At 47.3% G+C, this 17,129-nt stretch overlaps 1 protein-coding gene across 1 annotated transcript in view; it reads right to left on the reverse strand.

The window, feature by feature from the left end:
• Positions 1 to 1,246: 1,246 nt before the first annotated feature.
• CHD2 (chromodomain helicase DNA binding protein 2) overlaps positions 1,247 to 17,129 on the reverse strand; it is a gene marked incomplete at its 5' end in the record, with an annotated part of 37,765 nt that continues 21,882 nt past the window's right edge. Inside the window, 19 exon segments of the mRNA XM_010134790.1 lie at positions 1,247 to 1,580; positions 1,680 to 1,929; positions 2,300 to 2,516; positions 3,057 to 3,156; positions 3,556 to 3,734; positions 4,841 to 4,975; positions 6,160 to 6,300; positions 7,013 to 7,141; positions 7,464 to 7,586; positions 8,882 to 9,032; positions 9,159 to 9,297; positions 10,003 to 10,142; positions 11,127 to 11,168; positions 12,611 to 12,786; positions 13,679 to 13,852; positions 14,332 to 14,424; positions 15,174 to 15,270; positions 15,767 to 15,915; positions 16,492 to 16,641. Of these exon segments, the coding sequence (XP_010133092.1) occupies positions 1,247 to 1,580; positions 1,680 to 1,929; positions 2,300 to 2,516; positions 3,057 to 3,156; positions 3,556 to 3,734; positions 4,841 to 4,975; positions 6,160 to 6,300; positions 7,013 to 7,141; positions 7,464 to 7,586; positions 8,882 to 9,032; positions 9,159 to 9,297; positions 10,003 to 10,142; positions 11,127 to 11,168; positions 12,611 to 12,786; positions 13,679 to 13,852; positions 14,332 to 14,424; positions 15,174 to 15,270; positions 15,767 to 15,915; positions 16,492 to 16,641 (2,919 nt within the window).

Consider the following 17,129-nt stretch of genomic DNA (forward strand, 5'->3'; position numbering starts at 1 on the left):
CCTGCTCACTTAGGCACTAAGCCCCCAGGCCTGTTTCCAATTAGACAGGTCTGCCAGCAATTCAGGGTTACTGCTGGAACGGTGGCAGGAAGGTGACTGTTCGCTCAACAGCAAATCCAGTTAAACGCTGGATTCCTGTTTAACTCTGCTCTCCTGTCCCTTACCCTTTGGTTTGTGATCGCTGGTTCACAAAGCACAGAGAGGAATTACTTGCCCAAAGACTTGCCCAAAGCACGTCAGTGTCAGGGAGATTAGGAGCTTCAGCATCCCCAGATGCCCAGAGCCATCTTTTGACCTTGCAGCTCCCAGCCAGCCTGGTAGTTCTGGGGCCATCCCAGCTGCCCATGTCAGAAGGAAAGAGGAGTTTTGTTACAAATTCCTGAGGCCTGTCCGCTGGGAAGTACTGTTCTCACCCCAACTTCTTTCCTACTCATTAGCCTTTGCTAAAGAAGCATGTCTTTTTTTCACCTATCCCAAAGCCCCACGGAGTCAAGATTTGCCAGTTCCAGCCCTGGAGATGGGAGGAAAATCCCCCACACCTCTTCCGTCCCAGGGGACACAACAGCAGTCAAAGCAGAGCCAGTTTCTTGAAATGGATAAAGACATGGAAATGATAATGTGGCCGGGAAAGCAACGGATTGTCACCAGCACGGCTCCAACTCCCTTGGAGTCACTTTGCACGGACATCGAGTCCCTCTCAACTAAGCTTGGCTGCTGAGGGACTCTCCTGTCCCTCTTTCAACCAAGCTTTGCTGCTGAGAGACTCTCGGGTCCCTCCTTGAATACATCCTCCCACTGCCCCATGCTGGTTACACACAAAGCCCAGCCCAACCAGTTTATCCCCAGTCCCAGAGCAGCATCTGTCACGTAACAGCAAGTCAGAGCAGGCAGCCAGCCTTCCGCACAATCCTAAGCAGCATCGATCCGCCTTCTTGGTTTGGGGAAACACTGGCTGGGGAAAATTCCCTTGGGTCCATCAGACAGGGGAAAACAAAAAACAAAACAAAGAACGAGGCAGCAAGGCTGTTTCCAATGTTCAATTGTAGAAGAGGGGAAAGGAAAAAGGAATCCAAACCAGAACCAAGAGCTAGGGAAAATCTTCCTCCACCTACTCCCCCAAAATCCTCCTTGACCCAGCAAGATGATAGCAGCATGTTCAGAGTTTCTGGTTGCTGGCTTGGAGAAACCAGCTGCTGTTGCATCAAACCAAGTATTTCAGACGTGAGCTTTCCCCCTCTCGGTCACTTTATGCTTTCCGAATGTTCCAGTTATAGTCTGGATTGTTTTTCTGTTCTAACGACCTATCCAGAGGTGACCTGTGATCAAGAGGTGACTTGGAATCATGGGGGGATTTCTGAGAGGGGGGAGAGCGAGGGTCCGACATTGCAGAGTGAGGTGGAGGGAGAGGCTGTTTGTAATCCCCCGATTTGTCTGTGTGGAAGGACCGGTAGTGGTCCGAAGGTCCTTGGCCATGGTATCCCATGGGTGGCCTGTGATCAGACATCCGTCGGAAATCCTGCTGGTGGTAGTTCTGAGGCCTGAACTCATCGGATCGTCGACGCTTGGAATCGTGGTGGTGCCTGCAGAGAGAGAACAAATGGATGGAGATCAGTTCCCCAGGGAAAGCTTGGTCACGGCTGCAAACTCCTCCCAGCCTGAGCTGAAAGGGAATTAATTACCTGTCGTAATAATCTCGGTGGCCTCTGTGGTCTCGGTCACTGTTGTACTGTTCGTACGGCCTCTTGCGAGAGAGGTTATTTGGTCTGTAGTTCCCAGAGCTCCGGTGGGGCTCTCCTCGAGATCGCCGATCCCCGTAGTGGTGGTCCTTGTACCAGTGCTGCTCATACTGGTGATGCCGCTCCCCACCCCACATCTGGTTGCTGTTGCCACCGTAGTTGAACTTTCGATCCCTCTGCCAGTCTCCTCGGTCTGCAATGGGGAAAGCACCAGTAAGTGATTTTCATACTTCAGTTTCAGCCCGTCACTTTGCCGAATTTTCAAATAAATGATAACTATTGCTGCACCCCTTTAAATTCCCCCCACCCAAACAGAGTGGGGTCCATTTTATTCTTTGAATTTCTGTATCATCATTCTAGCAAATCCTACTCTGTCCTGTTCTTGTACTCTTCTCACGACTATATTACCACGTTTTCTGGACAAGCAATAAGTACGGTGGTCATACATGTTCTGTCCCACCACCTTTAAACACAACCAGCCACAAGACCCAGAGGATCTGTGTCCGAGAGCAAACAGCCATTCGGTTAGAAGGGGTGGTTTCTCCTGGCTTGCCAGCGCTCACCTGTGTTGCTGAAATGTCTCTTGTTTGGATGGCCGTAGTTGTCACGCGGGTGCCCATGCATCTGCTGCTGGGCATGGGAAGGGGGCAGGTGGATCTTCTGGGAGTGAGGATTGTGAGGCACGTGAGACTGGGACATCACAGAATCGCGGCTCGAGCCTGAAGGCTCTGGGCGGAACGGCTTCTTCATGCTTGACATGTCCTCCTTCTTCTTCTGCTCCTGCAAGGTGGAAGAGAGGGTTACAGCTCATCAGCTCTTCCACCAAGAGACTCAGACTATGTATGCAATGGCCTCATCTGCCAGGCTCTGGATTTTTCTACGGATCCCTGCTGTGGGCCACCCACCTCTTTGAGGACTTGGTGAACCAACCGTGCCCAAGCATGGTACGAATGGCAATGGTACAAGCGTGGGGGAGGACAGGCACAGTTTTGCCCCATGGGGCTCTGCTGCCACATCCCATCTCTACAGGGCAGCACTTCCAGGCTTTTCACTCTGAAGGTCAACTCCACACAAGGTAACATCAAGCAATGCTTTTTCTTGGACAGAACAGCCAGGATGAAGTGATCAGTGTTGTTAGGCAAGGGGAGAAACACCACATGAAATAAGGGGCAAATGCAACCAGTCTGCTTAGATGTTAAGAAAAGCATAGACTACCAACGACAATGAAGAAGACTCATGATAAGAGTCAGAAAATATTGACATTTCAAGGGCAACAACTTTAAAAGACAGCAGCCAGAGGGAAGGCTCTTCAGATCTCACCTCCTCTTCCTGCGATCTTTTCTTGTGAGCCATCTTGTAGAGTTTGTGCAGTTTTCTGGCATCAAATTCTGTGAATTTTGACACAAATATCCATAGGTTCCTAGAAGGACACGAACATTTTCTGTTAATTACTACATCAGCAGTTTAACTGCCAGCTGCTTTCAAACCAACATCAAATCAGCCCTACTCTCCCTGGAAAACAGTCTTAACCCAGCTCAGGCCAGGGTGATCGGGAAAGCAGAACCAAATTCCTCAAAGCAAAACAAAGAGGCTTGCAGTGGTTTACTTAAACTAGCTCTGAAATAATTTTAAATGAAACTAGCACAAGTTGTAGACAAAACCTTCACCTCAGGCTGGTCATGGACTGAGTGGGCAAGAGAATGCAAGATTTCATGGGTTAAATAAGAGCTAATAGCACACTCATCCACATGAAACCCAGCAGCCTCTGACTGCCATTGTTAAACATCACAGACCAGCCGAAGAAAAAATGATCCCTCACCTTCTCCATAGCTTGATATGATCCTGGTCAGAGTAGGCTTTAAGGCACTCAGAGATGCGGTCCCCGATCTTTAGGAGGCAGTTGCGTGTGTGCTCCAGCTGCTCTTGAACCGTCAGTCCCTTATCAGGCTTATCAAGTTGCTTCAGTGCTTTCTTGACTGGTCTCATCCTTTCCTTGCACTTGAAAAAGCAACAGTGAGCAGAAAGTGATTCATTTGGCACAGGGCTCTACACTGTTCCCTTGTTAATGAGACAGAGCTAGAAGTTCATTAGCACAAGATATTAGCTTTATCCGACCATTAGGCAAGGAGCAATCAGCTATGAAAATAGCAATTTGCTAGACAAGCTGCAGAAAATAATCAGGAAAAGACAAGAGTCTCCCCACCTCCGCTGTCCCCTCCCTTTTAGCGAGGAACAATTTGCTTTGCACGTTGTAACCGTGCAGGGATGGCTCTCACACAGCTCCCACAGCAGGCAGGGAAGCATAACAGAGCTCAGCCGTGCTGAGCCAACAGCCCGGCTGAATGACTGAGTGCTCCCTCAGTGGCTTCCCTGTCCATCCCCAACTGTGGTCACTTTAATCTACTGCCTTCACCAAAAGTGAAGACGTGAGATGAAAGCACCATCTTTTTCAGCTGCGCTCCAAGAGCATTTACACAACTGGGGAAGTACTTACAGCTCAGACAACTCCACACCTCCTACAGCCATACGAGGTCACCCTCAAAACTCTCCTGTGTTTCCCTGCTTGGAAGAGCCCCAGAGCCTCTTGGCTTTTACAGGACAGACTGCCACATAAGGGCTGCACGGTCTTCTGTAACCCAGGGCTGGCGAACAAGTGGTGGGAACTTATCAGCTGAAGAAGAGAGCCCTTCTGTATTGTCTGTTGACATGCTGCCCTCGTCTGCCCTGGCTGGCAGCCTTGGCCGAGGGAGGGGATGGACATGTGCACTCAGGCAGAGCTGAATTTTGAAGACAGTTATCTGAACCCTTCAACAATGAAGTTTCTCCATGAGAATCAGGAGGTGGAAGAGCTTTGAAGTTTCTTCCAGGTGAAGTGCCACTTACAGCAGCCAGCTGGTAGGCACAGAGGAGGCTGGTGGACAACTCTTGTACAGGGCGGCTCTGCCACGTTCTCAAATCAGCCAGAAAAAAATCACTGTGGGGCACTAGGAGGGGGCTCACACCCTGACACCTAAAACACATCCTTAAATAACATGTAAGCAAACCCTGCCTACCTTGCTGGTCTCCCTGCCACTGCCCTCACATCTCCCGAGGAAAATACTCACTATGCTGAATGTTTCTTGGTCCAGATCGTCATCCTCGTCTTCTCCAATGGGGATCGGTTCGCTCCCTGCAGTAATGTGGACAGGACCTTGCGATCTCTTCCCTTTACTTCCAGATTTGGCTTCACCACCTTTAGGCTTTACAAGGACAAATTACACACATCACATGATGAGCCAGACTGCAGGGATCCCAAGCGATCCAACTAACAACCTCCACACTATTGTTACTGGCAGTTGTTAAATCCCAGGCACCGCTCCTGCAACTTTCCTCCCAACATCTCACACTGTTTAGCTGCAATGCCTCTATTTAGCTTTACGTCAACCCTGAGGGAGTAGAGAGAAGTCAGAGCCAACATTTTGGACACGAATATGATATTTGTACTCATGGAGAGAAAAACTAACACTGAAGACCTGGAAGAGAGGTTAAGCTAAAGAATACGTCCCTTGCAAAAGGACAGGTCAAAGTAGTCTCACATCTACGAGGATCTGCAACTTCACGTGTTGTCACTAATGCTCATACCCTCTGGAAAGCAACCTCAAATCACAGTAAGTGTAAGATTTTTACTGGTATGACTTATTTGTAGTCAAAGCCCTAATTTAGAGTCAGTCATACCCAAAATCACTGGAAAGCAAACTTTTCCCCGCATATGCAACAAAACTTCTTGGTTTGCACTTCTGACCTCAGTGTCAAAACACACTGGGCAGGCAGTACATACCTCCTTGGACAGGTACTTCAGGTCACTACTACAGAAGCTTTTACCCCCCTTCCAGTTTGGACCCAGCCTCAGGGCAGCTGTACCCAAAATTCAGGGGACATTTTAGCCCACAACATACCATTGACGTTGAAACCCTCACTCTGGTGAGTGCTGAACAGCAACAAGGACAACTTAGTCTTGATGGTGTGGACAGTTGAGTTATTTGGGGTGAGTGTAAATTAAAGGGGAACACAGACAAGGAGCTGCCAACCCCGTGATAAATCACAGCTGAACAGAACTTTGATCTGAGCACTCCAGGCTCTTCCCTCTTTCTTCCTTAACATCAGCTATTTGGCCTTACCACTGCCACAGGGACAGCTGTACTTTAAAGGCTGCCTGACAAAACCTCTTCCCTTTTGCTCACGTTCCATCAAGCTTGTTGCCTTTTTTACTATTTGTTGCAGTTCTCAATAAGAATTTGGGGGGGCTGAAAAAGGGATAATACTTCATGCCACGGTGCTTCACTGATGTCTCTTCACACAGGGCCTTTAATGAATCCTAAGTATCAGAGTTTGCCCTTCTGCTCAGAGAGTTTCCTCTCCAACTGCTCCTGAGGGTACCACATACCTTCTCTTTCTTGTCTTTTGTCTTCTTTTTCTCTTTATCGCTTTCCTTTTCTTTCTTAGTGGTCGTTTGTTTTTCCTTGTTCTCTTTGTTCTCTTTCTTCTTCTGTTTCTTCTTCACTGGGCTCTTTTCCAAGCCATCCTCCTAGAAAATCAGCCACAGCACAAAGCTGGAGTCGCTCACCTCATGTACACTCTCTTCCGTAAAACTTACATCCATGAAACACAGGCAATTTTTGAGGTCCATCCAAATTTACCCTCAGACCTCTTTAACCAGACAGCAAGCCCTGCTTAACTAGCTGTAATCCAACCTAACCCTTGACAAAAGAGTATAAAAAATAGATAGGCCCCAATCTGCAATGAGCTGGCAGGCTGTAGATGAGCCCTGCTTTCCTGTGCCAGCTGCACTCGGGAACGCTCAGCCCCTAAGGTAGATACTGATCAGCACATGAACAAAAAGCCTTAGACTACAAGCCAAACCACTCAAAGACAGAAGGTTTTCTAAGCAACAGCATGACCTTGGTAAACTCCAGCTGACGTACTGGAAAGGAGAGGGAAACAATTCTTCTTTCCCTCCTTTATAAGGGCAACAGACTTTGTCCTGAGACAACCTTTCCTCCGAGTCAGTATGTGGATGTATGTGGCCATTCGAGGACACTTAAAGGTCTACCCTACGAGAGTGTGTGGGAAAGGTCTTTCCTTCAGCCCGGCAGCTGTATGTATGTATGTATGTGTTTGTGAGTTTACCAGTCTCCCGTGGGAACGCACTCTGTAGCATCCCCTGACTCCACAGGGAGTTTGCTAGGGGTGCTTCTGAAGGAAACGTGGAAAAGCTGCCATCCACCAAGCCGACTCACCTTGACTTCACCTTCTTCTGACTGGTTGTCTGAGTGCCGAGGAGAGGAGAGTTCATTCCCATGCTCATCTTTGACTTTGGGAGCCTTGTTCTCTTTCTTTACTCGTGGTTTCCTCTTTTTTAGCTTGCCCTGGTGAAAACACAGAACAAGTCAGGGCAAGCAAATAGCTACAGCTGCTTCCTGGGGACATACCCCATCTCCTGAACAGCCTGCCAACAGCTGCAGGTCCTGCAGGGTGTCAGGAAGTCTAATGAGCCCAGGTCCTTATGTAAATGTAATAATTACCTGTCCCTTACTAATTATCATTTCAGCATCACAGTCCACTCAGACAACAGACAAGCCCATGTTCTTTCACATAGATGATGTTCAGTGACCTGGGAATGCAGGTTGTCTCCCACCATCAGCCATCCACTCATCCTGAAAACCCCAGAATCAAGCAGCCGCATCTCACCTCTTCCCCATCTTTCATGTTTTCTTTCTTGTCCAGATCTTTCTTCAGCAGTTTCAGTAGATAATCAACGCGGGTCTGGAGCTGTTTTCCCTGAGGTTTCTTATCTGTCTCAACAGGTAGGATCTTTGATAAAGAAGAAAAAAGAAATACACCCACATGCACCTATCAAACCTTGACAAGAAATGCACACTGGCAGCAGTCCTCCCAGGCCCAGCAAAGGGCTGGAGATGCTGCATCTTTCTGGGGGAACAAGAAGGTTCAAGCATTTCTTCCAGCTCCCTGTCTAGCCAAAAGCAAAGCTCCTGGCAAGCATCCCTCCCCTTGGCCTTTTGCAGAAGTGAAAGGACCCCAAGGCAGCTCTCTAGATTCATTACGATCCTTCTTGTAAGCGTGCAAAAAGAAGAAAAACAACTTTGCAAACTGTATTTGAGTTGCAAAACTGAGTCCACTGCTCCTTGACACATCACATTTGTGACAGTCTTGTCACAGCAGGCTGGTCCCCTCTGATAAACTGAGATATTGCTACAGCAAAGGTACAGATGCAGAATGTTTAATGGAAAACAAGGCTGCAAGGTGCCACTTCGTGGAGGAAATATCTCTGCTTGCCAACTAGGTTACCCTCACACTTCACTGGAAATTGGGTGGCACGTCTCGGGCAATTGTTGCAATTGTAAAATGTCTTCCTGGTCTTCAGGTGGGAGGGAGGGCTCTCAGCCACAGTCTGATCTTCACTAAAAACACTATCAGGTATGTCATGGGAATGCAGCTTACTGGCAGCAAAGCCAGTGTGAAGATTCTCGATGGTCCTCATCCTTGTGCTGCAGCTCGCTCTCCTTCCATTGTGCTGATGCAACGGATGGTGGCTTGTTTTTAACCTGGATCATTTCAACATGACTCCCATAAACAGCTCTTCTGGGAATGACTGAGGAACAGAGGAACTAGATGGAGGCCTTCCAGCTGGCTTTGCTGCCATAGCCAGTCATGTAACTATACCCTCAAAGCTAACACAGACCAGTCTTGACAGAAGCCGTGTCAAATTTGTGAAAAATTATTTCCACACAGAAATTCAGACTCAGCTTCTTGTGAGGTGCTCAAGGAAACATCCAGTCACGATTATGCAGTGCACTCTCTATACTGTGCATATAACCACACATGTCAGCATTACCATTTTCTTCCTGCGTCATTTCAGTATGGTTCATATGGTACTGCTGAGGGAAAATTTGCTGCCAATCAAGTAATGCAACTCTGCTTTCCATCAAACATGCAATGTTCCATGGCGGTCACTGTTTTCCTCATTATTACTTATTATTATTTTTGGAGTGGTTACAAGCATAAACATCTGTTTCTAGAGTAAATCAAACATGTTCTCTATGAACACTGCAAGGGACTCAATGCAAGCAACAAGCGAAGCGACCTACCTTATCAGATAACTTCAGTTCCGGATCTGTTTTAATTAGCTCCCAGTTTCCATAACCGTGCTCGTAAATTCCCACTAACAAGCGAGAATCTTCCTCTACTCCCCAGTCTACATCAAAATGGGCAGCTTTGACACGGCACGTCAGGCGGTACCTGAAGACATTTCAAACATGAGCTACATTTAATGCTGTGGAGGACAAAGCAAACCCACACATCTGGGCTATTCTCTTTCCACCGCAAAATCCGAACTCCCTGAGCCTCTTTCTGCATTAAACTCACTTCTTCCTTTCCTCTGGGTCTGCAGGAATGGATTTATGCAGCATTTCAAACTCCTCTTCATGTTGGATGATGGATTTCACGTTGACTTGGACACCAGAAATCTTGATAGTAGGACCTCTCCTTTTTCCAGGTCCTTTCCCTGCTCAACAATAAACACAGCAACTAAGAGAACTCTTACAGAAAGCAGAAAGAAGTGCCTCTGTAAAAATGTCTAGACACAGAGATCAAGATCTTGCCCTCATAAGGCTGTCTGCTAAGGCAGGCCCAAAATACAGTTTTTTCCAACTAATTCACTTAGATCTGCAATCCAAATACCTCCCAGTATTATTTTCTTAGAAATACATCTAAGTAAGCTGGAGCTGTTGCTTCAGTAGTTCTGTCCAGCTGCAACAGACAGAGACACACCAGGAAATCCAGCGCAGACCAAACCAACAGCATCAGAACAGTCATAGAGGGGTTGATGATGCCAGCTCTGGGAAGCACCAACTGTGGATCGAGCTTTATCATGGAGCACACAGCACCAGTTTGACTCCCAGTCCCAGGAGCAGTTACAACATGATCTGCTTTGCCTTGTGGCCCAGCATTAAATGAGCTGATGACTTCAGCCTCTCCCCAGGAGAGCTCATGTTCAACAGAAGCCAACAGAACCAAATGGCACTTTCCAGTCTGAGTAGAAGACTCAGGGGTTTCTCTCTGCCTAGCAGAGGTGGGATGGATGGTTTAAGTGTGTGCTTGTTCTTTGCCTTTAAGTTGCAATGTGGCACGTCTCCCCATCCAGCAAGGGAATGGCTTTCTAACCAGCTCCAAAACCATTGTAACAGCGGTAGACAACCCTCTTGCTTACCTTCACTTGGATTTTCTTTCATCTGCTCCTCATATTCTTGCATTGCTGACACACAGCTATTGTGGATGAGCTCCCCTAACCGTTTCAGATCAGCCACAGACTTATCCACCAGCTCAGCATCCCGGGCAATGCACTCCAGCCTGGGAAAGGGGAAAGAAGTTTTGTATTGATACAGTCACTTCCTCAGCAATTGTGTCATAGCTTTTAGCAGTCAATACAGTCTATGTATGAAAGTATAAAACCTCCACGAGTGGAGTTCGTGCAGGAAACAGAGTTTTAGTCTTTTTAAGGTCTAACAGCTGTTGTATGGTGCAGAAACAGTATTACTGATCCAATCCTTTGCATTTTTAGTAGTAAAGCAAAGGTGAGAACTATCTTGGGCACAGCAGGCACGCTCTGTGACTGTCCAGTGTTCCTTCATGCTTTCCCAATTCCATATTAACTCCAAGCCTGGCTGAAGTTAGTACCATCAAGGCCCATAACAAAAGCTTTGTGTTTCACAACGCAGTACAACCAGCTAAAAATCCACAGTCATTTCCAAACAACGGACGCAGGGATCCCTGCCTCAGCTCCAAGACCTCAAGGGCCGCAGCTTTCCAGACCCAGCACACGCATTCATCTCCCTCCCTTCACTTATGCTGGGGCACAGCATTCGTGCAGGGCTCTGCAGACCCACACTCGAGGACGATGTACACTCCTCCCTGCTTCCCTTCAAAAGGGATAAGGCAGCGAGAGAAAGATGCTCTGAATCCAATCTTGAAACTAATATGCATGGAGAAGCTTGGCAAGCGTTTTGGGTAGCATTTGCTCTTCAGACAGCTGCTCCCTCTCCTTTCTAGGCAGAGTGGAAATGCCCCAAGGGCCAGACTCTGCCAGCAGGATGATGCTGTGTACAGCCCGGCGCCACTGCTGCTCTAGCTGCTTTTCGGCCAGCATTCATCAACGTCTATCAACGGAGACACGAGGGACAGTATGGTAGCACCTGGGTTACCAATCACACAACAGCACACACAGTGCTGCCTGTGGGGGTTGTATCAAACACCCACAGCACTGGGTGCATGGTCGTGCTTAGAAATACAACATTCCCCCATGACAGTCGGGAGCAGGGCCAGGCCGGGGCTTACCGTTCAAGAGGCAGTCCAAACTTCTTGTAAGCCTTGATAAACCTAAGGAGGTAAAAAAAAAAAAGGTAACAAAAATTAAACTGTGATAAAAAGTGAGTCCAACATCACAAATACGCTTGAATAAATTAATTACAACCTGCCATGTTATCAACCTTGCATTCTGCACTAATTAGGCTAAGCATCACTCAGGACTGGGAGTTCTAATCCATTAACTCCCACAAAGAGTTTTGTGACCTTGGCTGGAGAAGAGCATGACATTATTATGAATGGTGGACGTTTGACAGATGGTGGGGGAAAAAAAAAGAGGAGAGTCATAATTGTAGTGTAAAAAAACCAAAAATGAAAGCAAGCATTGGCTCACACCACGTTGGTAATTATTGACTTCATTTTTCCACGGAGAAAAGAGGCATTAAGTCAATGTCATCAGTAATTTTAACTTTTAACTCAGGCTGTAAGTGTAACAACGCATCACAGAACAGCTAAACATGGTGCAATCCATCACGTAGGTTTGCAGAGGAGGATTGACATTTATTTGTGTGTCTTACTGTGAAAATCACTGCCACGGCTAAGACACAACTTGAGGGGAAGAGTCAGGCAGCGTTGGTGCAGTTGAACAGTGCCTTGTGCTGGGAGTAGACCCAGTGGCTTCAACTATGGATTATTTTTTTTAACGAGTTAATTTTTTTCCCTTCTAATATCTAAATAGCTGCTATAGCTCACACTGAAACACCTCCTTCCTTCTCCGTGGTTTCACAGCTGGATATGGAGCAGCTACCTCAATCCAAAAAGCCTGATCATCTGTTTAAAGACACATCAACTCCGAGACATAGACAGTCAAGGAAAACTCAGAGCACTCTCTTTTCCATCTTTGGCTGAACCTCTGGGCAGAGCCGCAAGACAAAGATCTCTGGGAAAGGCTCAAGAGTTAGGAGATATGAGAAGAAAATAATGCTCTGGAATTCAGCCCCCAGCTGACTTCAGGGACACAGTGCAGAAGAGGATACACAACTGCTGGGATCAATGGGACCAGTGCTTCTCATGGGGTTATTTTGCCAGAGTTTGCCTTTCAATTTAAAGCTTAAATCAGCAGGACTGCTGCCAGAAAAGTGTCAGGAAGGCCAGAGCCCTTGGCTTCTCCAGCTCTGTATCTCACAGTACTTAAGACTCCACACGTAATACGGAATTAGCTCAATCCACTTGGCCCAGGAAAGGCAGCTGCAACGAGGATTAATTTTAGGAGGGTACCAGCTTCACTGCAGCCTGACTAAAGACAATCCAGTCCACTTTGCACTGACCTGAATGTTGAGGTCATTCGCTCATAGCAAACTGAATTATACAAAGGTGCAGAAGCACCCAGTGATCCAGCTCCACCCAAACCACTGACATGCTTCCAGGTGAACACCTTCTGTATTAACCTGGGCTTTTCTCTCCCTGCATGGCATTTCCAGATTTATTTTCTGAACTGTCTTGTGCTCAGCACTGACCTCCTGATTTCAGCATCAGTAAATCCTTCCACAGTATCTTTTCTAACACTCCGAGGACGCCCCCTGCGTTTTGGTCGCTTCTCATCATCGGTATCATCAGTCTCACTTTCTGATCCAGATGATCTCTGAAGTCTTCTCTTAGTTTCTGCATCTGATTCACTGTCATTTGTCTGAGCCTGTATGTACCAGAAAAAACAGCATGGTCAACAACTGCTAATCTGCCAAACTTTTCTGTACCTGCCATGCAGTGACACTATTTCACGTTCAGATTGTACAACACCTTGGCATCTCTTCCTGAAGATGCAGGAGCCCAAAGCGGCTGCACATCCTTGCTGTTTCCAGCAAGTTAAAGCTCTGGTGGCCATCCCCCCTTTACAGCCTTCTAGCCAGCAGTTTCACAACTGCATTTTGATTTATTATGGTATAAGATATATGAAAAAATTGATTACTCTGGGTTTGTGCCACAGTCCCTTAGGCTGTTTTGAAAACCAGAACGCCTCAGAAATGAATCTGCAGTCATCTGATATGAACTACCCTTGAGTTTTCACTTTAAGGTTCTTCCCCAGCTCATCCCAAGGAACACTTCATAACCCCTTAAAGTCCCATATCCCAGAAGAGCTTCCTTGCACAGTCTGCTTTCTGTTGGATTGGGGTGGATCCCAAAACCTAAAAATGAACTTGGGAAAACTCCATCTCTTTTGCCTGCAAAAGCCACATTTAGGCAAGAGCAGCTCATGGCGCTAGAGAACCCAAGAAACAGCCAGAAAATGGCATAAAGAAAAAATCTGCATTACACAGTTGGATATTTTGCCCTGGGCTCACTACAGGTTCTCTTTACTTTGTCTGCTAAGACAAGATGGGCTGCACTAAATCCAGTATGGGCCCTCACACTGCATTACAAACCGTGGGCCCAATGCCAACAACAGGTCAATGTGCTTCCTCTGTGCTTGGCTCCTAAACAACTTTGGATAGGGGAATGAAGCACTCAGATGGCAAGAAGGCTTCCCTTGAGCGTTGCCTTTGCCAGCTCTTGCCTCTGGTCACTCAGCTCCTTGAGATGAGCTGTACCTTCTTAGTCGAGCTCCGGATTCGAGGCAGCATGTAGATCTCCTCCAATTCTTTCTGCCTTTCTTCCTCCTCCACCTTTTTCCTCTGCTCTTCTGGAATGATATCGTCCCAGTCCTTCTGGGACCGCTCGTCCAGCTCTGTCTCCTCCTCCTCCATGGTTGCAAAGTTGGCTACCTTTTATAAGCAAAGGAACACTTTTAGAAAGTCTCTCCCCTGGCAGGAACACCCCAGAGCTGTCTGCTAAGCCTCAGCTCCTTCCTTATAAGATTTTGCCAGCATTTCCATAATGACTTTATGAGTGATCCCTGTGTCACTGCATTCCTGGTTCCTTGCCATGTCTTTCAGCTAACAGCTTTTGAGGATGCACATGCAGTTTAAGAAGTACTGCTGAGCCTCTCTAAGTTATCAGGTTTGTTTCCAAATTTGGTAAATTCTGCATTTTCTTCACAGCTTTCAAAACCACTTATCTGAAATGAAATGAACACATACACATCTCCCCAGCTACCAAACTCAGACAATCCCTCAGCGAACTGCTTTGTACAGGTCACCTCTCACCATGCCTGATTCCTTCTGTTTGTCACTGACCTTATCACTGTGGCAAGACATGGGGAGCCACATTCCTGCACCCCACTACCGAGCTGAGGGGTCCGTACCTTGAACTGGGAGAGGAGTTCATCGGTGGCACTGGTGGACACTTCATTCTCTCTTGTTTCAGCCAGACGCAAAATCTCATCAATGTCCATCTCCTACCAGTCAGAAAGAGAGAGCGATAAAGCAGAGGGTGCCGAGCACAGCAGGAAATAAGAGGCTTTGAGAACAGACTCGTGGGATGAAATAGCTAAACACGCACTGTGCTGATATGAGCTAAATAAAGTGCAAATATCCGCGGGCTGTCATCACTGAGGGCAGGGATGAACTATTTCAAGTGGTACAAAAGAGTATAAATAAGCGTGATAGGATAGAAGAAAAGGAACATCAAGGCTGAGCAGCAGGGAAAATTTCCAGAGTGAGATAATATTAACTGTGGACTGTTCCCCTCAGGGGAAGCGCTGCCACCCAGACTGTGCGGAGAACTGGACAAAGCACTCAATACTAAACTGCCAAGCGCTGAGGCAGGAGACCGCGACCTATGCTACTCCACTGTGCTGACTCCTGCCTCTTTCTGAGAACAATTGAAAAGGATGCCGAAGAAGTGCTTGGAGGAGGCAGGGAAAGGAGCTTTCAGCCAGCTGTGCTACAACCAGCTAATGAACCCTCAGGAGCCAAGGAACGCTCTTGGTGACCGTTACTATTTAACCCCTAAAAAGGCTCTCCTCACCCCGAGATACCCCAGCCCCAGAGCTCGCTCTCTTCAGCTTCTCTGGACTCACACACGCCCTGTCACCAGCCTGCTCTCAGGCACAGGGCCAGTACAAAGAGGGAGCAAACACACACGATTCCCCATGCAGAGATGCAGAGGACTACAAACAACTGTGTGATTTCAATTTCAAACTACCTGAGGCTCTGACTCTTCCCCTTCAAGCTCCTTGAAGAGATCTTCAGCTCCAAACTTCAGAATAGCTGTCAGCTCCTCTTTGTTGAAAGGATTTGAGCTGCAAGAACAAACGAGAAGGAGACTGTGTTTTGAACTGTTAAGTCAGCACAAAACCATAACAAAGCTTTTCCTAATTAAAGCAAGAAGTTTTCCATCCAGCACTACAAAAGCTTCTTCATTCCTCTCTTTCCTTCTCTAGCACAGACGGCTACTGCAAAGGGAAAGATCTCTGTCTACTGGAAGGAAATGAGGAGAGTCTGAGGTCGCTGCCAAACTGCAGCTGCTCCACCACCAGGTCCCCTCAGACCATGATGATCTCTTGGACGAAGACAGAAGGAAAAACAGGTAATGCATTAAAACTATTTTTTTTATTTCTAATCGTCTTTATTCTGAGTGTCCAAGTTAATGGTCACATAAGACAAATGAATGGAAGCTGCTATTATTTACTTGCCTCCTGCCCTGAACGCTATCAAACAAACATTGGGAGATACCAGCAGGTGAAGCTGGTTACGCCACATGCTGGACCAGGCATCTCTGTCTCCTGACTCACTTACTTGGATCGGCCGGAGTTATTGTCCAGAACAGTCCGACCTGTAGTGTCCATACGCTGGATCACCAAATGATCCAGCACCATTTTCTTCTTGGCCCTCTCGATGATCTCCTCCTCTACCGTGCCCTTTGTGACCAGGCGGTATATATTCACCTGAAAGGCAAGATAAGAACTGAGCCATTTCCTGGACCTGACCATGCTCTGCTGACACAGTAATGCACTCCTTAGTGGTTTCACAGGAGACCAGTCTGCTGACATGGTCCTTTCGTGCACAGAGATGTCTTTTTAGAATAAAAACAATCACATACTTCTATGTATGTCAGGGGAATCAGCTAAAATCAAGCTGGTTAACACAGATCAGGCAGAGTGACAAAGTAAAAATCTTCTGAAACAGTCAATCTAAATCCAAACTAGCATCAAGCTTTTCACATACTCAATAAAACCCTAGTAAAAGAAGATGTTCTATGTCCCACATTTTTTCAGGGCAAGAAAAAACATAGTCCACTGGGCTGGTAAGTGCCACGCCATGGGTTAGGTTCTTGGTTTTGAACCGTGCCAGGATCCAAAGCCAACAGAAAGGCTGGTTTTTTGTTTCCTGGCTTTTAAATGAACTTCCCCTGAGAGGCAGGGGAGTCAGGACCATGTTTCCAGAAGCTCTGGTGAGATGTGAGCCCATTTAGATGCCCTCACTGAAACCACAAAGAAAACGACCCAGATAAGTCTTCCAACCTGCTTCTTCTGTCCAATCCGGTGAGCCCGAGCCTGAGCTTGAAGATCATTTTGGGGGTTCCAGTCCGAGTCGAAGATAACAACAGTATCAGCAGAGGCCAAATTAATTCCCAGCCCTCCAGCTCGTGTTGACAACAAGAAACAGAAGTCCTGAGGGAAAGAAAAAAGCATCCATGAGTTAGCAGCTTGTAACTGTGGACATAAAATAGCAGCGGTGACTTCAAAGCTATGCAAGGAAATGGAGGGAGGGCTCTGTTGCACTCCTGGTTCTTTGGAAAGCGGAAAAAGGTATTTCCTTCCCACACACCCTGCTCACATGAAGTACCACTGCTTCACGCTGAGGCATGAGGTGAGGCAGTGCTGGCCGGGGTGAAAGGCGGGCAGTTCCAGGGAGGGCCTGGCACTCATTGTTATGGGAGAGCAGCACACACGCTCAGTACAAGGGCACCTCAGAGCTGCTTTTGACTGCTCTGCCCTCCAGACTCCTACAAACACATGGGGTTTGTTGCCTGAAGCATGCTGGGGGTGAGACCAGCAACAAACAGGCTGTTTGAGTCACTGTTGGGGGTGCCAGGTTGGAGCCAGGGTGTCCTAGCCCCCCATGGATGTCCCAGGAGAGGGGAAAGGGAAGCCTCTGT

Source organism: Buceros rhinoceros, unplaced genomic scaffold, assembly GCF_000710305.1.
Source record: "Buceros rhinoceros silvestris isolate BGI_N320 unplaced genomic scaffold, ASM71030v1 scaffold32790, whole genome shotgun sequence".
Lineage (NCBI taxonomy): Eukaryota > Metazoa > Chordata > Aves > Bucerotiformes > Bucerotidae > Buceros > Buceros rhinoceros.